This window comes from Thalassophryne amazonica, chromosome 1, assembly GCF_902500255.1.
Source record: "Thalassophryne amazonica chromosome 1, fThaAma1.1, whole genome shotgun sequence".
NCBI lineage: Eukaryota > Metazoa > Chordata > Actinopteri > Batrachoidiformes > Batrachoididae > Thalassophryne > Thalassophryne amazonica.
Window position 1 is genome coordinate 59,257,268 of NC_047103.1, and position 25,377 is coordinate 59,282,644.

The 25,377-nt window shown below is 41.2% G+C and overlaps 1 protein-coding gene across 10 annotated transcripts in view; it reads right to left on the minus strand.

Moving 5' to 3' along the window:
* The window catches only part of cacnb2a (calcium channel, voltage-dependent, beta 2a), a 282,202-nt gene that overhangs the window by 88,224 nt on the left and 168,601 nt on the right, over positions 1-25,377 (minus strand). The window contains exon 1 of one of the 10 annotated variants that reach the window (XM_034170676.1): positions 2,514-3,270. The exons of 8 other annotated variants lie outside the window; for them this stretch is intronic. In XM_034170676.1, the coding sequence (XP_034026567.1) occupies positions 2,514-2,582 (69 nt within the window). In that variant the 5' untranslated portion in view covers positions 2,583-3,270. Of the gene's footprint in view, positions 1-2,513; positions 3,273-25,377 lie in introns of those variants that run through there. One more of the 10 variants, XM_034170644.1, reaches the window with a different exon arrangement.

Sequence of the window (25,377 nt, forward strand, 5' to 3'; positions counted from 1 at the left end):
GGACAAGTTGGGACATGTCTATCTCGGCTTTCAGTGCTTACCAGTCGAGTGAGTATAAGAGAAATTGTGGAGAGCTGGCCTTGTGGCTGATGATTGTGAATCTGTTATTTTCTCCTGCTGTTGTGTTGCCTCTTGTCCAGGTCGTCATTGTAAATGAGAAAGTGTTCTCAATTGACTTACCTGGTAAAACATTGAATAAATAAATAAATAAATAAAAAAATGTCCAGCTCTTGTGATAACCAGAGAAATTGCACACGACGGTCCCGTCTTCACACAGTGATCCGTTTAGAAATAATGTGGTGTTTTCTGCCTCTCGATGGCGGCTCGGAGCGCGGTGCACCGTGCGCCATTGTGGGCCGTCCTTAAAGCTGTAGTAACACTCCTTATTCTCTGTGAAGCCCGTAAAATTTTCACCGAAAGCCAGATAAGAAATTGTGGAGAGAGCTGGGCATGTCCTAACTTGTCCTCTAACACTCCGAAACGGAGGTGTTCCTTTGTCTCGCTGAAACAGTGAATCGGTCGTTACGCACGAAGCCTCCGCGTGGCTTTCCATGACAAAATCTCTTGTTAAAAGTGAAATCTGCCGGAAAATGGCTGATGTCCAGCTCTTGTGATAACCAGAGAAAGTGCACACGACGGTCTCGTATCCACAGAGCCATCAGCTTAGAAATGATCTGGCGTTTTCTGCCTAGTTGTCGCAGCTCGGAGCGTGGCGCGCCGAGCATCCTTAAAGCCGTCCTTAAAGCTGTAGTAACAGTCCTTATTCTCTGTGAAGCCCGTAAAATTTTCACCGAAAGCCAGATAAATTTTTCAAATGTTTCCAGGTGCCAGTCTCTAACAGCTTCTGAAAAAATTCTGATGGAAAAAAAGTCCAAATCATTCCGCCATTTCCAGACAATGAAAATCCGATGAGGGGGCGGGACCACTCCTTCCACAAGGCGTGCTCACAGGCGAATGACGTCACCGACAGGCGTGGAAAAACTCACGCATGCGCACGAGGGTTCAAGCTTGTCTGACATAAAAACATATGAATGAAATCCATATAGTTTTAAAAAAAATAAAAAGGACCATTACTTTATTGACAGACCTCGTATATATATATATATATATATATATATATATATATATATATATATATACTTTATACTGGGATACCAGTTAAACAACTGCATATCATAAATAAGACAATGCTCATATGGCCGAGGGTATTTTAGCATTGTCCTATATTTAAATTTTACTGTTTGTATTTTAGTAGGACCTGGACCTGTATGAATGTTTTTGTATTTTTCACTCTATTTTTTATTTTACTTTTAAATTTGACATTTTTAAATCCATTTGTCCTTGTCAAGTTTGACTGATGTGTGACATGTGCCTTTTGGTTTTCCTATGTGTATGAGGACTCTACTGTAAACAAAATCTATCTCTGGCTATCAATAAAGTAATCTGAACTTGGATTTGTGGTTGAAGTGTGTGATGAGTGCATCTGAACAAAGACTGAGCGTCAACATGAAACTTGGAACACAAGGACACCTCTCTAAAACAATTTTAATGATGAGCACATTTTGCTTAAAAATATAGCCGCCAGGGGGTTAAGTCTTCTGAAACCCCATATATGCAATTTGTTGACAAAAACATCATGTTTCATGGTGAAATGTGGTACACAAAGTCACTTCACCAAAACCTCAGACACATTTGATATTGGGGCCTTTAAGTTGCAATTTGGCTACTAGTGAACAGAGTCTCTGATACCTATCATGTGTGGAAACTTGACAAGATCTTCATGGATCATGATTAAACTTGCTAAAGTTCAAGATTGGTTTTGGCGATGAAGATTAGGGTAAATACTGCCATTGTTTTGGATTAAACTTCCAAGTATTCCTTTAAATCACTTCCAAGAGACTCAACTTTCAAGGAGCCCATAAATGGTTAACTGTATCCAAAGAACACTGTAAAATCCAAGACATGTAAATTGTGATCCATCCATCCATTTTCTAACCACGTTTATTCTTGAGCCTATCTCTATTTTTGTGCGAGAAGCACCCTACACACTGCACAGTCCACCAGTCTATCACAGGGCCAAAACATATCAGACAAACACATTCACACCTACCTGCAAGTCTTTGGAAGTGGGGGGAATACAGAGCACCCAGAAGGAACTCATACAAACTTCACATGGAAAGGAGCAGGTCAGAAGCAAACCTGGGACCTTCTTGCTGCAAAACAACAGTGCTAACCACTAAGCTGCCCTCAATTTGTAATCATAAGGGAAAGAGCAGCACATTGTCACTTTTAAGAAGCTTGATAAATAACTGAAAATCAATCCATCCATCCATCCATCCATCCATCCATCCATCCATCCATCCATCCATCCATCCATCCATCCATCCATCCATCCATCCATCCATCCATCCATCCATCCATCCATCCATCCATCCATCCATCCACCTGTGCACACACATAAACTTTCATATCATGGGGGGGCACACAATGGAAGATGCACATCATCATCTTACACTGGCATCAGAGCCCTTGACACGACCTCCCTTGGCTTGTTTCAGCAAGCGGATCCAGGTGGCCTTCATCAGCCACACTGGTCATTCAGTGTTCTGATCCACTGCTCCTCCTGCTAGAGCTACACCCAGCAGCACCGCTGTGGTCACCTTTGCAGCAGCGCTGCAGCTACTGTCTGTGATGTTGCTACAGGTACATTTAAGACTGTGGCTACGTTGACGGCTAGTTTGGACTACAACTTGGCTGTTAATCCTACTTTTATCTCTGGATAAATAGAGAGCTTTGGAGTTAGGACTCCTCAAACTGCAGCTCCAGCTTGCTCCACTGCTGTCTGTGGAGCCACAGCTCCTGCTGCTGTTGCTAAAGATAGGGAATCCACAGGAGCTCTGTGCCCCGCGCATAATCTCAGCAGCACTCTCCCCGTCTGCTCCCGTCTCCTTGATAGCCACAGGACTCAGTCTGGCAATGCAGGTTCTGAGACTGACTCCCGGTCTGAGTCAGGTGACCGCGATGCTTTTCATCCTGTCTGTGTTTGTTTGCTTGAGCGCTGGTTCCAGCCACGGTCCTGATACAGTTCCTCCACTGCAGCCTCCCTGTGCTGTTCCACAAGCGACAGATAACAGCCGTTTATTTACATGAATCCTGATGGAGCAGAACGTCCTTTGACTGATTCTCCCGGTGATGCTGATGAAACTGGTACTTGTCAGATGCCGCCGACACGCCGATGTAATCCCTCGCTCTCTCCTTCTCTATTGCAAGATCCCCTGCGAAACCTTGTCTGTCTCACTCAGCCCACCCCCACTTCTCCTTCTCCTCCTCTCCCTTATTTTAGCGATCGCAGTCAATCCATCTCCTCGTTGCTTCGCTGCAGTGATCACTGATGTGAAGCACATATAATACATCAATGTGCAAATGTTAAAAAATAATAAAAGGCTTAATATGCAATGTTTATAATAAATTTAAATACATAGTGTGACAACTTTCAGCAAAACAAAATTTATTTTTGAAGGTCTTAAAATTTATAAGAAATCAGGTTGTATTCAATCATGTGAAGAGAAAGCATAAAAGCATAAAACATATGGTACAGAATCACAAGCATGCATAACAATTTCACACAAGGCAGGCATAGTGTGCTTGCTTCCAGAGCAGAAGGTTCCTGGTCAGGAAAGGCATCTGACGTAAAGCTTGTGCCAAATCAACATGTGGATCCATCTTGGATCTGTTGTGGCAACCCCAGGTGAAAACAGAGCAAAGACAAAGGAATTAACTTGCTTACTATATGGAAGAAACACCATGCATCCTCAAACCATCCTTGCTTGTGTTGTGAGTGCATTTGTGGGGGTGTGTTCGTGTAGTAGTGTGTGTGTGTGTTGGTGCACTCCTGGTCCTGGTTCCTTGTCTGTGTTTTATGGTTTGTGTCTGTTCTCCTTCTTGTTTCAGTTCATGTTGGTGTCTGGTTCCCTTTGTGGTTCGCCCTAGGTCTTTGTTCTTGATCTGTCTTTGTCTTCGTGGTGTCTGTCTCCCTTCCTCTGTCTAGGCTTCATTGTCATGTTCCCCTGACTCAGTCTGTCAGCTGTGGGTGTGTCTTCCTGGTGTGTGATTGCTCTGTCCGTACCTCTGTTCCATACGCCTCCATGTCTAAGTGTCCATGCCCTTGATTTCCCATGTAGTGTCGCCCTTGTGATCATGTTGTATTTTTGCCCTCTGTTAGCACTGTGTCCACTTTTGTTCTACATATTTATTTTCTTATGTTCCAGTATTAGTTTCTATTGCTGGGCTGTATTAAAGGATTATTAATATTATATAGTGTGAGGTCTGTAGGGAAAATATCAGAGGTGTTGACAGTATGCGCAAAAAAGTGATATTCCCGTACAGACCAGGCAAGCAAGGTTAATAATTAATTTATTATATGGCTATTTTATATATATATATATATATATATATATATATATATATATATATATAAACACGCGAACTTACAGTATTGCCCAAATATGAATGCTGCTGATGGTTTTGGGCTCGTAGTCAGACCTGTTCTCTTCACCTCCATGAAGAACTTACTTAAGAGATGGTCAGGTTAGCTGGTAAGCTTTCAATCGGTGTGTTTCTTCCGATGCTGTTTAGATATTTATGGAGTATGTTCTTGTCCAACTTGGTTTTTCTAATCGTGGCTTCAGCTTTCTGGTTTGTAACGAATGTGATACGTAATCCAGACCGATTCTCATGGTAACGGTCTGATGTGGAAAAATATCCGACCGGAAATCAGCTAATCAGAGTGCATGTAATCTGTTTTATTATTTTTCCTGAGAGTATTCTTTCTTTTATTAGTTCTGATGTGTCCCGTTTCAGTTCTGATTAGACACGGGTTTAGTTCCACTTTAGGTTCTGTAGTTTTGCACATGGATTTATGTTTGTTTTTGTTACTTCTTCTGTTGTATTATTGATATTGCTGTATTTATTGTTATGCTTTATTTTCTGCTTATTCTTGAGTTTGGACTTTTTCAGTCACTTTATGTTCAGTTAGATTTCACGTGCATTTGTCCTTCCTCTTTTTCTTTAGTGTTCACACCTGTCACTCTTTCGTTCGTTCAGTATTTAAACCCTCAACTGTCCGCGTTTGTTTGCCGGTTGATTCACCCTCATCTGTGTGGCTCCTTTGTATGTATCTTTGTGAGTGTTTCATGATTGACCATTACCTCTTTCCTGTGTTATTCCAGTCAGTGGTTATCTCCTTATATAATTCTGTTTTTGGACTCAGTTCCCTCTGCCAAATTTTGTTTTTTCACTATGTGGATTTTGTCACCTTCTTAATAAATCACTTTGGTTTTTGCACATAATTTCTGTGTCTTGCAGCCTGAAAGACACAGAAAAGGCTCAAACTTGACTATGTGTCCAGACCATAACATGCTTGTCCAATCAGTGGTGATTCATTTCATGTAAGCTGAACAATGCAAACCTAAACAGGAGACTACTTTATACAGCTGCATTTATTACATTTTCCCTTCTACATAAAGAAATGCCCTTTTTCTGCAAAGCTGATTCACAAGCAATGTACGTGCAAGTGCACGTACAGACCTGCGTTGACTGTAGCCTTTAAATATGAAATTCAAAAAGGCTGTGATCGTACTTCATTCTTAATAGTTTTATTATGTTTCAATAATATTATTATGTTATGTTATGTTTCAATGTTTTTACGTAATTATTGTATGACCTTGCCTTACAATATAAAGCGCCTTGGGGCAACTGTTTGTTGTGATTTGGCGCTATATAAATAAAATTGATTGAATTGATTGATTGATTGACAATACCAGAGGAGCCAAATCAACTGGAACACTTCAAAACAACAATTAGTGATGTGTTGAGGTCTCATTTTAAGGCCCGGTCCCACTGGCATTTAGGAAGATTTGCGTATGAATTGCGCACACAATTGGTTTATATTCGCTAAACATCCGCAATATCCGTGAAACATGCTTGTACGAGTCGGCCGACATCTGCACACATCTGCAATTGATCTGCAGAGGCACGTTTTTCCGTTGCCAGGATTTTTGAGCTGCACAAAATTGTGGTCACAGATGACATCCGCTTTACATACGCAATACATACTCAGTACATACACAATCTATGTGCTGTATATCCGCCGTTATCCGCAACTGATGGGGAATTGCGGCTTGGCAGTGGACTGTGACAGCGTGTACAATGAATATATAGCGTGCCTATCACATCCACATCACGGACTAAAGTAAATTGTAGCGAATGCATACAGATTGGCCACGGATAAAGCGTTTGTATTACGTCTGCTTTGCATCTGATTTGCAGACAATTTGCGAATGCATAACAAACACTTCACGTGAACCCAAAGTACTATATGTGGCAGAAAACAACATACCTGCCAGTCAGTGCCAGTCCAGCTGTAAAGATATACAGATGTAGTTATGGATCCCCAAAGACGTAGTGTGATAGTTGCTGCCATCCAACAACATACCAGTCAACCTGTACAAGTCCAGCAATTGCTCCAGAGGCTGTGGTGTTGGTGTGAATAGTGATGCCGAAAGGCCCGAGTGCGCTTCTTTTATGACCGCAATGCAGATGCCGCGCATGCGCAATACAACCGCTGTTGCCACAACATCTGTAATATTTCTGTGATAATCACAATGCCTCCGATCCGTTTCGTCAATACATACATGATACATCCGTGATTGTTCGTCATATATTTGTTAATATATCTGTAATTCATACTGAGTAATTTGTTATTATTGGCCAATTTTGATGCAGGTGACAATGAACGCCGACATTTGTATACTCAATTCATGCGCAATTAATCCTCTCCCCAGTGGGACCGGGCCTTAATGCAAAACGTGGTGCCTTCCTTTTGATAAGGACTCCGGAACAATGTTTCAATACACTGGTTTGGAAAAGGTTTCAAAATGTTCCAGAATGCTCTTTTGAGTTAACTATCAGAAATTTGCTGTACCTACAAAATGGTTTTGTACCTTACATCTCCATTGTGAGTTTCTCCAATCACTAGACTAGAATTTATTCAGAGTTGTCACAGATGTCTTTGTGCCTTCCCTCACTAGTCTCCTTTCTTCACCGTCACTGACAGATTTACCACACAGTACCATACTGTGCATATATTTCTTAATGACTGCTGTAAATTTTAATTTTGTTGTACCTTGTGTATAATAACAATGAAAAGCATTCTATTCTATTCTATTCTATTTTATTCTAAATGAAGTTCAAAACATATTCAGCGATTCTGAAATATTCATGTATCCACCATCTGACTTGTCTAAAGAAAATGGATGGTCAAAATGATGATTTGGAAGAAAATATATTCTAATATTAGTTTGTCCAATTATTTATGCTCTCTGATAATGGTGGCACAGTGTACAGAATTGGCTGTAATTCTTAAATGGTTAATACAATATTTTTGTCAAACCCTTGAATTGTACAGAAGCAAACTTATAAAACTGTGTCACCGTCCATCCATGGTCTATTTACTTATGGACCTGGCTATATTCTTAAAGTTAACTTGCAATTTTAAGGCAGCAGGTGAACTTTAATTTCCATGTTAAACTAGCCTGAAATGTCTTACAGTCCAGCTACATGTTCTATCCATTCTTTAATTCATGTTTTACCTTCGCGTTCTGTTGTATACGTGGTCTATTAGATAATAAACCGACCCTTTTATTTTTTTTTTAACTATATGGATTTGAATGACGTGCGATTACACCAATCATGCTTGAACCCTTGTGCGCATGCGTGAGTTTTTTCATTTCCCTGTGAGTAGGCCTTGAGTGAAATGTGGTCCCGCCCTCTCGGCTGAATTCCTGTGTTTCACACGCTGCTCGAGATGGCGCGCGTTGCTTTATCAAAATTTTTTCTGGACCTGTGAGGAATATCCGAGTGGACACTATTCGAGAAATTAAGCTGGTTTTCGGTGAAAAGTTTAACGGCTGATGAGAGATTATGGGGTGTTTCTGTCGGTGTAAGGACTTCCCACGGAGCGGGACGTCCTGCAGCGCTTCCAGGCGCCGTCGTCGGCCTGTTTCGACCTGAAAACATCCTAATTTAAGGCTTAATTCACCCAGGACGTCGTGAGAGAACAGAGAAAATTCAGAAGAGGCCAGCATGAGGACTTTATGCGGACATTCCACTGTTTAAGGACATTTTTTAATGAAAGATGTGCACGCAAATTCGCCAAGTCGTTTCCGTGATGACTTGGCAAATCTGTGTGCGCCGCGACAGGAAAAACACCTCCGTGTTGAAAACCATTTGTAAAATTCAGGCGGCTTTTGATGGCTTTCAACAAGTGAGTAACTGAGAAATTGTTTAACAGCTTGGGCATATTCCAACTTGCCCGTTAAGGTTTCCAACTGAGGTGTTTTTCCTGTCGCGACCCCCCGCAGTCGGGTCCGGCCCGACATGCGACTCTGCCCGCACGTTCTTTCATTACAAAATGTCCATTAACAATGGAATGTCCGAATAAACTCCTCATGCCGACTTCTTCTGAAAGTTCTCTGTTCTCTGATGACTTCCTGGGTCAACAGAGCCTGAAATGTGGAAGTTTTCAACTTGAAACGGTGAGACGCTGCCGCCTCGAAGCGCAGATCGCCATCAGGCGCTGTGGGCCGTCCTTAAAGCGACACTACCAGACCAAAATCTCTCATCAGCCGTTAAAATTTTTTACCGAAAACCAGCTGAATTTATTGAATGGTGTCCACTCAGTTGTGCCTTACAGTTTTGAAAAAATTTTGATCAAACAAAGCAGCAGTCTCTGAGCCATTCCTAAACAATGAAAAAACGACGAGAGGGTGGGCCACTCCTCACTCAAAGACTGCCCACAGGCGAATGACGTAACCGACAGGCGTGAAAAAACTCTCGCATGCCCACGAGGGTTCAAGCATGTCTGATGTAATCACACGTGATTCAAATCCATATGGTTTTTGAAAAAATAATAAGGTCAGATACTTTTCTAATAGACCTCGTATTTCAGATTTGGACAACTACTTAAGTGATGGTGATTGGCTAAGGAAGAGTAAAATTTCATGGTAAGCCAACCAAAGGCAGAGGTAGGCGGGGGTTCACGCACAAATACAAACACACACACTTGCTCACACACAAACGACAGAGATACACACACAGCATTAGCGTTTTTAAACTGGAACTACAGACAATACTTTCCACTCATTGAGACAAAAGGTAAGAATGTACATGTGAATGAGCATAATTTCATTTTAGATCTATTTGATGGCTAGTTGTGGCCTGCTGAGGTGCAATAAATATCAAAAATTTCTAAGATATCTATTTTGCTTGATTGGTAGACAAATAACTATAATTAATTACTTTTTAAAATAAAGGTATCTTGACACTTGCACAAATTTGATCCCCGCACTGCTGTGCAATTCGTTGTGCCAATACGTCTCACATGACGCCAAGCTTTGTCCTGTTTGACACCACATATAAAATATTCATTTTGTAACCAATAACGCATTTGCTATCAGAACATGGCTGATGAAACATTCTCTACAGCTGCAGGTTGTCTCATATGAATGCATTTGAAATCTTGTGTCAAATTATTATTTATAATAATTTGCAATTGTAATTTACAATTATTTATAATACAAGGTCTCTTAGATAATAAACCAACCCTTTTATTTTTTTTTTTAACTATATGGATTTGAATGACATGCGATTACACCAATCATGCTTGAACCCTCGTGCGCATGCGTGAGTTTTTTCACACGTGTCGGTGACGTCATTTCCCTGTGGGCAGGCCTTGAGTGAGATGTGGTCCCGCCCTCTCGGCTGAATTCCTTTGTTTCACACGCTGCTCGAGACGGCGCGCGTTGCTTTATCAAAATTTTTTCTGGACCTGTGAGGAATATCCGAGTGGACACTATTCGAGAAATTAAGATGGTTTTCTGTGAAAAGTTTAACGGCTGATGAGAGATTATGGGGTGTTTCTGTCGGTGTAAGGACTTCCCACGGAGCGGGACGTCCTGCAGCGCTTCCAGGCGCCATCGTCGGCCTGTTTCGAGCTTAAAACATCCTAATTTAAGGCTTAATTCACCCAGGACATCGTGAGAGAACAGAGAAGATTCAGAAGAGGCCGGCATGAGGAATTTATGCGGACATTCCACTGTTTAAGGACATTTTTTTAATGAAAGACGTACGCGCAAATTCGGCGAGTCGTTTCCGTGACGACTCGGCAAATCTGTGTGCGCCGCGACAGGAAAAACACCTCCGTGTTGAAAACCATTTGTAGAATTCAGGCGGCTTTTAATGGCTTTCAACAAGTGAGTAACTGAGAAATTGTTTAACAGCTTGGGCATGTTCCAACTTGCCCGTTAAGATTTCCAACGGAGGTGTTTTTCCTGCCGCGACCCCCCGCGGTCGGGTCCAGCCCGACATGCGACTCTGCCTGCACGTTCTTTCATTACAAAATGACCGTTAACAATGGAATGTCCGAATAAACTCCTCATGCCGACTTCTTCTGAAAGTTCTCTGTTCTCTGACGACTTACTGCGTCAACAGAGCCTGAAATGTGGAAGTTTTCAACTTGAAACGGCGAGACGCTGCTGCCTCGAAGCACAGATCGCCGTCAGGCGCCGTGGACCGTCCTTAAAGCGACACTACCAGACCAAAATCTCTCATCAGCCGTTAAAATTTTTACCGAAAACCAGCTGAATTTATTGAATGGTGTCCACTCAGTTGTGCCTTACAGTTTTGAAAAAATTTTTATCAAACAAAGCAACAGTCTGAGCCATTCCTAAACAATGAAAAAAATCGACGAGCGGGTGGACGACTCCTCACTCAAAGACTGCCCACAACGAATGACGTAACCGACAGGCGTGAAAAAACTCTTGCATGCCCACGAGGGTTCAAGCATGTCTGATGTAATCACACGTGATTCAAATCCATATGGTTTTTGAAAAAATAATAAGGTCGGATACTTTTCTAATAGACCTCGTATATACTGTAATGGATTGGTAAAACAATTGAATTTTCATTCCTTCTTATATGTTATATAATGCATCTGTAAAATTCTGTTTATTATAGATGTAACATCTTGTCACAATCATTCAGATGCACTGTGTGCAAAGACACACAGTGTTGCAATTGCAAATTATTATTTATAATAATTTCCAATTGTAATTTATAATTATTTATAATATATATTGTAATGTATTGGTAAAACAACTGAATTTTCATTCCTTCTTATGAGTTATATAATGCATCTGTAAAATTATGTTTATTATAGATGTAACATCTTGTCACAATCGTTCAGCTGCGCTGTATGCAAAGACACACTGTGTTTTTGAATAGGTTGAGCAATGTTCATGACTAGTTCACAAAATGAATGTGTTCAGAAGTTTTGAACATTTCAAAATTTTCTTTGCGCACTGGCATGCAGCCACGCACAGTTTACAACAGTTTACAATGCATTTACTCACTGTCATGCAAGATTGCGTCCCAGTGCAAGGATCAAATTCATGCAAGTGTCAAGGTGCCTTAACTTGCCCAACACCTATCATGTTCAATTCCATGAAACTGTCATCCATTAGCACTTTTGGTGGTCCTACTGTGATGTAGCCATCACTGAGACTTTTCATTTCTCAATAGGATGAAGAATTAATGGACTAACCATCATTCTTTCACCGCTAGGTCACAGCAGGACCACTGACAGCAGTAAAGGATGTGACAGTCTCATGAAATTGTCTTCATCTACATTTTTGCTGTCTCAGCCTGATGCTGTTACCAGCACAGGGAATAATGCCCCTGTATGTGACGTCAGGAGGGGATGTAAGGTCGGTCATGTTAGGGGTCAATAGTGGGCAACAGTTGAAATGGGCTCACTAACAACAACCACTTGAAACCACAAAATCAGTTTCCTCAGCAGTACTCTTAAGCAATCAATAATGCCTCCATCTGCACTTTTTTAGGGAGAATTTTAAAATAACAAATCTGAGATGGAATAAAGGCTGGCAAAGAATAATCTGATTTAAGATCATTAAGACCAATAATCTTAATGAGGAAGGCAATTACACCAAAAGGCAATTACTTGCAGTAGAATAACAGATTGATGACAAAGACAGAACAGAGGGAAATTAAACAACAGACCAATAACAAATCACCTCCCCAGAAAGCCAACGTTGTAACTAAATAAACATCTTAACTGTTAATCTTGTTACTTCTCAAATGTAAATTGTCTCACTGCTTCAGTTGTGACACAAGATTATAAAACAACACAGCATGTCATTCCTGCGCTGGCACCCGGCACATGATTCTGTGTGGGAGACACATATGGTCCGAAACAGCGAGTTGACAAGAGCTGCCAGTAGCCTCTGGAGCTGTCAGGGTCAGGCACAGATGCTTTGAACATATTAGCTGAGGAGGCCAGAGAGGAGACTGGTGGGGCTGGAAGGTTACACTCTGATGGAAGCACTGACAAAGACGCACAGCGACAGACTGAGCCTCTGGCTGCCTGACATGACCAACCTCCAAAATCACTGCCACAATGATCCCGAGAGCATGATGTCACACTTAATGAAACACATCTGTGTGCCCTATAGAATAACTCTGTTTGAACTAGCAAGATTTGGTCCTTTGCCCAAAGACACTGACTCTTGAAACCCTGTGACTGACAGGCACAGGCAAACAGACTGACATGATGTGGCTCCTGAATACACTCTTAATTGCTTCAAATGTAAAAATAGATATCTGAAGACTATGTAAGGCCTTGGATCAACTGTTCGGAACAGTCAGTGCTCGTGATTTTGTTATTGTGATGTTAGGTTGTGTTTTGACTCGAATCTGTTGGTTTGTTAGTTTTCTATCACCAAAAAATGTACAAACTGATTTTCATGAAATATTGTAGTATGTTTGGACATGGGCCAAGAATGACAACATTTGTACAGCATTTTTCAGAGTTCAAACACACACACACACACACACACACACACACACACACACACACACACACACACACACACACACACACACACACACACACACACACACACACACCAGGAATGACCATGCAAGATGCTCAAATGCCACTTGATCAAGAGGCTTGTTTCACTGCATTGTTGTTAATTTTTAAGGATGAAACAAACACTTCTTTCCCTTCAGCAGTGGCGGTTCTACACTGACTTACTCCCCGGGTAAGTCCTCACCCCCACCTCCCAAAAAACATTTTGCACTAACAGCCATTTTTAAAAATTATTTTATTATTATTACCCAAGGCCATCAAATATGGCCATCGGGTATTGCAAAGGCTTCTCGTCCGACTGTCTGTCTGTGCTCAGCATAAGTCTACTGTAGTCCAAAACTGCCAGGCTCTTCAAACTGACATGGAACATTCTTGGGACACAGACCTTCGACAAGTTCATAGATGGCTAACCTGGACTTATTCAAAGAGGTATTTTAAGAGGCTACAGAGTTCTCACCAGGATTTTTTCACAGCATAGGGGGGAATTTAGCAGGGCGTTGCTGGCATGAGTATTGTAGGAAGGTCCAGTGACCCCCCCCCCCCCCAAGAAAATTTTGAAATTTATAACCCTTTGAAACACTTTCCTGCATTTTGAGGACCACTTTGTGTTGCTAACTGGGACGTTAAATAACGTGTGACACATCCTTTAAAAAAAAACAAAAAAAACATAAAAGCCCCCCTATGCTGGTCAAATCACAGCATTGGGTATCAACATCCCAGCATAGGGGCCCCCTATGCTCAACTGTGCTGGCGAGAACCCTGGATTAAAAAGCCATATTCTGCTCCTGTTTTTTATGGCATGATCTCGCAGACATTAGACAATATAATTCATATTCTCAAGTGTGGTCATACGGGCATTTATCCTCTGTGGCGGGTTTTGCCGATGAAACCATCGCTGAACTCAATACAATTATACAGTCAATTTAATGTACAATGGTTCATTTCAGGTCAACTTGGTGTATAAAACTCATTGTTCCAGGCAGTGATAGCTGTCAGCTGGCTGATAGAAGCAAGCTAGAGACAGAAGCAATCCGGTTGATTTCAACAGAACAGCATACAGCCAGAGCGAGTTTTCACTGAGCGGACGGTCTTCGCAATTCTTGCCTTTGGATTAGCCAATTTGCCAAAGTGTTGTGGTGCCGACCTTGAGAATACAAAACATCCATGAATTGCAAATTTGAATAAACATGCCCTTACATGCTAAATGTCCATCATTAGAAGCTATATTAATCTGTCTTTCTGTCTTTCAACAATTAGCTCCTTGGTTACTGCCTCAAATTTTATTTTTGGCACACTTTTAGTTCTGACTGGTTAAACGATGCTTTGTCACAAAACACAGTTGTAGCAAATGGCAAATGTTGGTCTTTGAAACTACCTACAGATATGAAAATTCCATTGCCTAATTAGAAGGCCCAATATTAACCCAAATGATATAAATAATTACTAATTATAAATAAAACAGCTTTGTTGTAAGTATGAGTCATTCTTCTACTGAAGTATGTCTTAATTTTAAATACATTACTACTTTAATATTCAAGATTTCTCCCCTAAAATATCCACCCAAAAATAACAGAAATTTATGTTTGCACTCGTTAAACAATTATTTAATTTACCTGTAACTCAGCTTCAGCCAATTTACCTCACAATGTCTCATATATAATATACAGTTATTATTATTATTATTATTATTATTAGTGCATCCCTCCGACAAAGTCCAGTTTATGTCATTTAGCAGTGTGTAAAATAATATTTTTAAAATCCTGACAATTTCTCTGACCATTTTGAGTACAGTTTTATGGTGAAATTAGATCTTGTGTTTGTAGCATACCAATTTAGCAATCATAGCAAGAAGGCTAACAAACATATTACACCACCAATTACCAACTACATTCATGACATGGACACCGTAATCATTCAGAGAGAACACAGCGGCATACCTTTATCCTTTGATAGTTTCTCCTCTTCTTTTTTCCTAAATTGGGCATCTGATGGCTTTGACCATTTTCTGCCCCCCCACCTCACTCACGACCAGAAGTCAAGACTAAACTACTTCACCTGGGTGACCACATAATCATTTTGTAAGCTATTTTATATTCCATTTAACACACCTCAGAAAAACGTGCAGGAATTCTAGGCCTGTATTTATAATATTATGAATGAGATGTGCGTTATTTGGAAGAAAGCTGAGGTGTAACTGACATTAGTCCACAAACCGCTAGTGCCCTTCAGGTCATATTAGCTCTGGGAGCATGTATCGTGTCACATGTCTCCACTGGCAAGCACACAGGCTGACCACCTGTCCATCCATAATGAAATGACAGGAGGTTAGAGTTGAAACAATTGTCAAAGTCAACTTCATTGTCATTTCTGCCATATGTACATAGACAGAACTGAAATCCTGTTTCTCCAAGACCCCCAGTGTAAACAACAACAAGACAGAAAAAAGAATAATAACTAAGTATTAAATATAAGCAAGAAAAAACAACCCCAATTGCATTGAAGTTGGGACGTTGTGAAAAATGTAAATAAAAACAGAATACGATTTGCAAATCCTCTTCAACCTATACTCAATTGAATACACTACAAAGACAAGATATTTAATGTTCAAACTGATAAACTTTATTGTTTTTGTGCAAATATTTGCTCATTTTGAAATGGATGCCTGCAACACATTTCAAAAAAGCTGGGACAGTGGTATGTTTACCACTCACGCCATATCTGTCAAAGCTGGTATGTGCGGTTACTCACTCAGTCATGCAATCACATCTGTGCTTGTCCTCCACTTCCCAGCACTACTGACCTCACATGCGTGTGTGCATAGAGTAGGTGCTGGACTGATGACATGATGGCTGTGTGTGTTTGTGTTCATAACGGCTGAATGACCAGCTATGCATGTGCGCATGTGCACTCCCTTGCCAGCTACTAGACATTGCTGGCAGTGGGCCATGCTGTCCCATGTGTCAGATGCAGCATTTCCAGGAAACTTAAATTTCTTTATTTTGTGTTTTGGCTCACTTCAGCAGCACAACGCAACTCTGTTCACTGCAATGGTGGGATTATCACATGGGATTTATTTTTGCGTTGTTGATTCCAGCACACAGAAGCTGGGTGAGAGGATTTTAATCACAGGCTATGGTGCCGGCTCCACGTCCACCCTGCGATGCAAAACACTCCTAGGCTGTTGCTGGAGGTGAGATTCATGTTTATTGATGTTGTCACGGCCTGGCACAACAGTTCCACATATCACCTACAGAGTTAGAATGTGATAATAATATGTACATTACAGCGGTGAAATCCGTTCAGATCTAAGCCTGACACGTGCGATGATGCATTACTGCGCACCATGGAGAGGTGCAGTTGCCCATGGTATATACAGATATGACAGAGATAATAGTTCACATTATTTACATTGCCCATAGGAAGGAATGGACAAATACCTGCACTGTTAGGTTTATTGTGGATATAACAGCCTGTTCAGATTCTGGCTATGTGTGATGGTGGTATTAGAATGGCCTTAGCAATGGGTCACCCATCTGAGTATGGTCTGCTTGAGGTTTCTTCTTCATTATCAGCAGAGGGAGTTTTTCATTGCCACCGTTATCTGTGTGCTTGCTCATGGGCGTTGGTAAGGTTAGACCTTACTTGTGTGAATTGGCTTGAGGCAGTGGTGTTGTGATTTGGCAAAATATGAATAAAATAAATTTAATTAAATTGAATTTGCTGGAAAAAATTCAAGTCAAAATGTATTGACATAGAACATATAAAAACAGCCACAGCTGTCCAAATGGCTGAACTGGCTTGAAGGAGCATAACCAAGCTAAACAAATGAAATTAACAAATTAACAAATGTAAATAATAGGAATAATTTTTAAAAATCCCAGCACAATAAAAGAAGAAGGGCCTCTATTGTCATTGTACATATATCAGTCAAGGGTCTGGGGAGGGGGGGGGGACCTCGAGCTTATCCCATCTATCATAGGGAGAGAGGCAGGGTACATCCTGGACAGGATCGGGCCACATATAAAGAGTTAGGAGTATCACGGTACAGAGACATCAAGGTTCAGTTCACACCTTGGTTTAGACATCATGGTTCGGTATGAGTTCGTTTAATGAAATCTCTTCAAATCTTTATTGAAAATACACCTTTATTCATGTGAATGAACTGTTTTGGTGCTAGACATGGGTTTAACAGTGTAAATAAATGTAAAATAAAATCCCTCACCACTTCCAGTTAGATGATTTCTGTCTTCATGTCCAAAAATATGTGTCACTAGATGAGACATTTCATGACATTTGATGTTATGCATAGGTCATAAATAATGTTTGAAAGGTTAAAAACGCATTAATATTGGATGGGCATATCATTTGCTCCCATGTTCAAATATATACCCCTGTCACACTAGAGCATGAACAAGCCCGAATGCCATATGAATGAGCATTCGAAGATCAGTCGTGCAAATTCGAGCTGCACTCAAATGCCTCGTACAGCATTTGGGACATTCATGTGGCCAGAGCACATTCAATCTACATTTGTGTTGCTCTCATGTTGGAAAAGATTCGAACTGCAGTTTAGTTGCAATCGTATCACATTCTGACTGTCGTATGAATGTGGTACAACATTCATAAGGCAATTTGTATGTATTTGTAACTTTGAACCATTCAAACTGCATTCGAGGGGCTGTACGAATTGTTCGAGCAGGTCCAATCCTGGCTGAATGTCTTGACTGTCCTCTCCATTACACTAGAGCATAAATGAACACAAATGCCATATAAATGGACATTTGAACGACATTCATGCAATTCGAGCTGCATTCGAATTCTTTGTACAGCATTTGTGTGGCACTTAAAAAAAATCTGCCAAAGTCGCATGGCCAGCATGAATATAGAGTACATGCACACCACTGTTGTGCTGCATTTGCAATGCATTGAAGAGCATTCAGACCGCAGCTGCATTCAGAGCATTATGTGCACTAGACGTGAACATTGCACAATGACTCCGAATACACTGTGTGTCACAGTGAGTCAGCATGTCTCCGTGATGCGCTGATGTGCAGTGCGACTATCTGGACAGGGTCCAACAGTCACAATGACACACATACATTCTCTGACACAAGGTGGACTGACAACTGATGTGTGATATCAGGCTCATTCTGGACATTACACTGCAATCACAGGCTCTGCACGGCCATCTGGACGGAGTCTAACAGCCATGATACCTTGATAATACAGATATATCCTCTGACACATGAGGTGGACTGACAATCTGTAATATCATGCTCATTCTGGACGTTCCACTGCAATCACAGGCACTGCATGCCAGTGCATCTCCGTGATGCACTGACACACAGTGCAGGCTTCTGGACAGGGTCTAACAGCTATGAAAACATGATAATACAAATACATCCTCTGACACATGAGGTGGACTGACAATGGATGTGTGATATCATACTCATTCTGGACATTACACCATGAAGCATGCGAGAAAAAAATGTTTTGAGTAGTACAGTTCCTGGAGAGAACCCACATGAACATGGAGAGAGCATGCAAATTACACAGAAACGATCATGTGGGAAGAAATCCCAGGACCTTCTTGCTGTGAGGCAACAGTGCTAACCACTAAGCCCCCGTGCCATCCTTTTGCATTTAACTCATCCTAATTACAGTTAGAGACAATCCAACCACTACGATCAGTGGTCAGCCACAGTCCAGCACGCAGAGACAACTCCAGATGTGGAGACACTGCCTTGGTCAGAGGCAGAGAAAAGAGCAGACCCTAAATAAGTATCTTTTCTTTGATAGGGTTAAGAACCCGGAGAGGCCAGAGGAAACCCAGGCAAACAAGATTCTTCATAAATGTTATAAACTTAACTTTATGAAGCCAAAAGCCTAGTCTGGTTTTCCAAACACAATAACCTCAGTCACATTTTCATTAAATCCAACAAAGGCCGCAATGCAGCTTTTACATTTAAGTTTCAAAGAGAAATTTGTCATCAGCAAATCTTAAAAGTGGTCCCCCAAGGGCATCTTACACCATGAAAAGAGGATGTGACCAAATAAGTGGAACTCCACAACAGAAATACTTGAGACTGGGTTGACAATCCAGCATGTGCTGGATTCAATCTGGATTCCTTTCAAGCTGGACAGTGTTCAGACCTGTTTTTCAAATCTGGCTCATCCTACACAAGCATCCAAACACAATCCAGCTCAAGCTGAATTCTCTGCTGTTTCTCCAAAGAATTTAGTATGAATTTCCTGGATCTGGACATGACAGCATGAGAGTGTGTCCAACAGTTTGACAGATAAGAAAGGCTGTTTACCTCACCATCTGCACTCAGTGGAGCCCAAAGTCATCACAGTCATCATTCAGCAAGCACCATCTCTTTTGTTAAGGGCCCCTTCACACATAGTACGAATGTGGCTGAATTGCGCATGAAGTGCGCATGAAGCAGGAATCGTATGCATGCATGTAAAATCGTAGCTGCTGCCAATGCCTCGTACACCTGTTGCTACAACTATTTGTGCACACCAGCGGCTGAAAGACAGTGTGTGGCTGTGCAAGCCCATTCGCTCCCCCTCGCGGCAGGTGTCGGCCAAATTCCAGGTGACACACACAAACATCTAACACCGCTCGTTTGGCACTTAGAAAATGTGTGGCCATTCGCACTATTAGCCTGAAAACAGTCAGCAGACAATCATTGCCGAGCTGGATGTGAAATTTGTCTAAGTGCCCCCACGACTGTGGAGTTGCAAAGTGCACATGTGGTGTGCCAGAATGTCGGCTCCCCCTACACAACCTGGTCTCATGGCAAGTCATGATTCAGCAGCACGAAATATCCATTAATTTATTGGTTTGTGATATTGTGAAGAAAAGCACATCATTTCTGTCACGGCAGCACAAATTCATTCTAATTCATTCCATGATGGCTTCACGAAATTAAAAGTGAAGCAGGGGGGTTGGGGTGGTTATGGTTAGGGTTGGGGGAAGGAGTAGAGTTAGTAATAGTGAGTTTAAAAAAAAACCCCGTCACGAAAATTTGACTCATTTCGTGACGGGAGCACGAAAAAAAAAAGTGAGACTGGACTGCCCCACAACATGTGTGCATGTGTTTTGTGTGCTGCTCCCGCTCCCCCCCCCCCCCCCCACCAACACATGTGTGCGTGTGGTTCGTGTGTCCCCCATAGGCGAGGTGCCTCTCATCTGAACACAGAGTCACATCTTGGTCTGTGTGCTGAATGGACGAGGGCGTGGCTGGCTGCCAACAGCTGTTGAGACATCTCTGGTCCTGGATGTCACAGCTGCAGAACACGTCCCATGTTTTGACAGACATGCGCGTGTGTGTGCTTACTGTCATCACGTAGAAATACATAAAAACATATATCTCTTTTGCAACAGGCTGGAGAAATGGACCGCCAGTTTATGTGGACATGCAGCAGGCAATCTGAATGTCACGTCTGTCTGACAGGACATGTGTGTCGGGCCATGAGAGCTGTGAGCGGTGCACCACAGGACAAGCCAACACTGACTAATATGTCACTTTCAGTCACGTATCAGCAGAAATATACCGTAACAAACGCCATTTGGTCAGTTATCACAGAGCTTTTTTCTCTTTTTAAAAAAAATGCATTTATTTGCTTGTTGATTTTAGCCATTTCACGCTCCTGTTAAAAAAACAGTGATTGTAGTGCAGTGGTAAAGTTTCCGTCTGGTAATCAGACCTTACGGGTTTGAATCCCGCGACTGGCATTTATTTTTTTATTTTAACCAGGTGGTACTTAATTGCGGGCTTCTGTATTGTGTCCTCTTTTATGTATTATTTATATCAACCCAGTGATATTCACTAATTATACAGCTGGTTTTATTTTATTTTCCTCCACATCAGCGGCACGATGTGGTGCACCACCCAGCTGCTCGCACTGTGCTCCTGCTCCCATGACATAGTCGTGTGCATGATGCCGCTGGAGCGGGATTGTGTATGCCTGTCCATCGGCTCGATGTTTTCGTGGGTTCACTCATACGAGCTGTTCTGCCGTGATTTTCCCTGATCGTGCTATGTATTAAGTGGCCCTAAAGGACGACATTACAAACAAACATGATAGTCAAGGATAAGAGATGTGCACCTGCAACAAGGAATGGTCAAAGAAAAATTTTAAAAGGGTAGTACTTTGTTTAATTTTCTTAATAATAATAACAATAATTTGTGAACCCAAAATTCACTACTAAATTCCAGCCAGGTTTATTCTTATTAATTTCTATGTTTAGTGTCTTGTTCTTTTCTTTTTCCTTGTTTTTAACGTTTCATCATCAACATATCGTCTCAGTAATAAAACTATGAATCATTACCCATATTGTCAAAGTCTAGTCAGATTTTTTTTGTACCTGTACATATGTAAATAAATCTGTCAATATTATGCCAGTTGTTTGTCTTGTGTCCAGTTGAAGACAGATGTTTAATCTATCATATCCAGAAATGATGACTCACATAGCAAAGACGGATTAATATCGATCATAAAATGATCAAGGTCCCGTGGTATGCAGCTGCTGCCCCTTTCTAAGTGTTTAATTAAATTTCAAATTTAATTAAATATTGTTTTAACTTTTCCCATCTCTTCTACTTGGTCTTTGACTAGTGAGGTGTTGACTTCATTCATTTATTTTATTTTATTTTATTGTTTTTATCAAGTGGTTATTTTTATTCATGTTTTATCGCTTTTAATAATTTTAGTTGTATTTTGTTTACAATTTTATGTGAATTATGTCTTTTATGATGATTTTTATTTTCTGTTCAGCACTTTGATCCACTCTGGTTGTTTTGAAGTGCTTAATAAATAAAGTTGTTTGGTTGGTTGGTTGGTTGGCATATCTGCTACAACACATAAAATCTATGCTACAAATGTAGTGAACAGAAGGGCCACTTTAATGATTACATTATTTGTAATATAATAAAACTGATAAATATTGTGTGTGTGTGTGTGTGGGGGGGGGGGGGGTTAGTGAATGCATACTTGGACTAGAAAGAGCTCCATGTAACAAATCCTTGCTTGATGGTTGATGTTTTTTTCTTAACAATATTCTTCAGTCCTTTTAGTATTTGAACACTGTACTTGCACCTTAGGGTTGGATAGTGTAATTTTATTCATGGTCTGTTGAAACAGACGAGACTGGAGGCTTAATGCTGCACCTCATGTGATTGTAGTATTAGTCCAATCATACTCAGACTTACCCAAGGAACACATATTGGCAGAATCCATTATTTGCTCATGTTTGGGCACAATTGTGACTAACTCAGATGCCCAAGCCATCCACATTTTCGGACTGTCCACTTAAGTATTTACGAGGGAATATCTGAAACTAGATCAAGAGTGCTCAGAGAGTAGAAAGTAACAACATCTGTAAATTAAACAATCAGGTTCACTGGCAATAATACTCATATAAGTGGCCATTCTCCTACATATTTGCAGGGATCCCCATGGACCTTGATCTTGAAACATAATTATATATACCTCATTCACACCCACCATTAAAATGTGTTTTGAGTGATCAGACTGCAAACGGATAGTGCCTGACCACGTGAAAATGCAAATGCAATTATAAAATGCACTGACTGTGATCCAAAAGCTCAAACCACAATTTGTCCAGGCACGAGTGCAAATGTCAAAGTGTTACCAATCCCCATGCAACAGCAAAGGTGGTACCAAATGGTCACTGCAAACAAACTATATGGCCAACCACAAGTATGTGTCTCTTCTGGATAACAACGACCATCGGTATCTGTGCATAAAATCAACAGCGGAGGTGGTGATGGTCAAGTGGTAAAGTGGTGGGCTTGTGACAGAAATATCACTCAGAGTGCTTGGGCAAGGTCCATAATTCCCAAATTGCTTCCGGTGTGTTGTGAGCGCCTTGCATGACAGCACTCTGACATCGGTGTGTGAATGTGAAGCATCACTGTAAAATGCTTTTGCCATAAAAGTGCAGTCCAAAAGCTTGATGGTAAGCTTTCAATCTGTATTGTGTTTCCCCACAACCAGATCACCCTCTGGACAACGGTGGGTCTGACCACAGCTGAAACTGCAAACGCAGCTGCACAAATTTGCATTTTCCTCTGCTTTTTTTATTTGGCATTCCAACTGTCAAAGCTTCTTCCCACACTTTGAAAACCAAGAAAACTTTATGGAAGTCTGCATCTTTCTGTGTGCTTTTTTGGGTAATGCAAATCAGAGGAGACAATGTGTGAGTTGGACACATCGCAGATGGATTTCAGTATGATCAGAGAAAACACATTAATATCAGGTGTACGTAAAAATAATTTCTAGATACAATCTGGCTTTGAGACACACTTAATTCAAGGTATAAATGGGGCCATTCAGAACAAGGTGGCCTCGAGAGCATACGGCGTGGCGTGGCTAACAACCCGGATGAAAATGAAGAGAAGGCAGAGGATCTGGATGATATGAAGATTCTCCACTGACTCTATAATATAGTGTCACCAAAACACCCTTCCTTGAAGTACCGTCTTTTGTGCATGATTGCAAAGAAAGAACACAAACGTTAATGTTTGTTATCATGGTTCTCAAGACCAGGCACCTAGGTGGCTCCGTTCCTTCTTTCTTCCTCTTTTTTCCCCTTTTTTAATATTTAGGAATTCTGATTATTCAGACGGCTTTCAGTGAAGATCCTATGGGCATCATCATCATGCTGAAATGACCAGATCATTTCCAAAGTGAACGCTGTGGTGATGCGGGACCATCGTGTGACTATCCAAGAAATTGCGGAAGAGGTGGACATCAGCACTTTTTTGGCACATTCCATTGTGACAGAAGATTTGGCCATGAAAAGAGTTGCAGCGAAATTCATGCCGATGGCTTTGGCACGAACCTGCTGACGATGGAGCAAAAGCGCTTTCGTGTTGAAGTCTCACAGGACATGTTGTGACATAAGCCGTCTGAATAATCCGAATGGTTTCCACCTGGCTGTCGCCCAGTTTCTGGCAAAATTTGATGCAGTCGCACTGCTCCAGTCGTTCCACCATTTTCCTTGCAAAGAAAATCCGACGAGAGACTATACCCATCCTCACACAAAGGCTGCTTACAAGCAAATGACGCAATCAACAGGCGTGAAAAAACTCACACATGCACACAAAGGTTCAAGGTTGGCTCATGCAAGCACACGTGATTCAAATCCATCAGGTTTTTGCAAAAAATAAAAAGGTCGGATACTTTTCTAACATACCTCGTAACTGAAAATGGAGCTTCAATTGCACATATTGTGCAGGGTTTTTCTGCAAGGACCTTGACAACAAACTTCAGCCCTCTGTGAGAGTTGTTTAAAAAATTCTCACAACACCACAGAAAAACAAATTTAACTTAATTTAACCTTTATTTAAACAGGTTAGTCCCATTGAGATTGAGATCTCTGTTACAAGGGAAACCTGGACAGTTGTAAAGTTTCCAGTTCACCTAACCTGTGTATCTTTGGATGTGGGAGGAAGCCGGAGCACCCGGAGAGAACCCACACAAACACAGGGAGGACATGCAAACTCCACACAGAAAGCCCACAGGTGGGAATTGATCCTATGGCCTTCTTGCTGTGAGGCAACAGTGCTAACCAAATGCAGAGTGAAGGAACCATACATGTGCAAATTATGTTCTATCCTTTGTTTATGGTGAACAGCAGTTCCTTGTTGATATGATTGCAAACCCCTCACAGCGAGATTCATCTTATCGAGTCATTCTTCCTCTTGTACTTGCCCTTTTGCACTGAGCACATGGAGGCAATGCAATTTCCCCCTGGATTAATAAAGTATTTGATTCTGATTCATTCCTCTGAGATCCCTGTGTGGAAATACAAAGCTATAACAGAATGATAGCTGATCAAGGGGCTACAGTAAAACAAACAAACAAAAAAGGCTGGGAGCTGCTCCTTTTTGCCATTTTGTGCTTGCATCATCAATATTCTGACAATTCGAGGAGGCAGGCTGCAGATAATTAATTAAATGGACTGTATTTCAATAGTGCTTTTACCTCTGATGCAGACCCTTAAAATGCTTTACAGTGATGCCACACATACACCCCCACACACCAAAGTGCTCAACTGCACACTGGGAGCAATTTCCAGTTTAAAGGACTTTACCCAAGGGACCACAGCAATTTTCCTGTCTCATGGGGAATCAAACAAAGGGTCCTCTGGCCACAAGCCCACCTCTCTAACCTCAAGAATATCACCTGAAACACCAACTACAGTGTAGAACTATTAACCATCTTTATGAGTGTAACACATCTTACAAACTGGACTCCAGTGTCATTCATCTTAGTTTTGGATCACATCCCAGGAAAACATGATTTATAATAACAAAAGTTGCCAGAAATTTTTC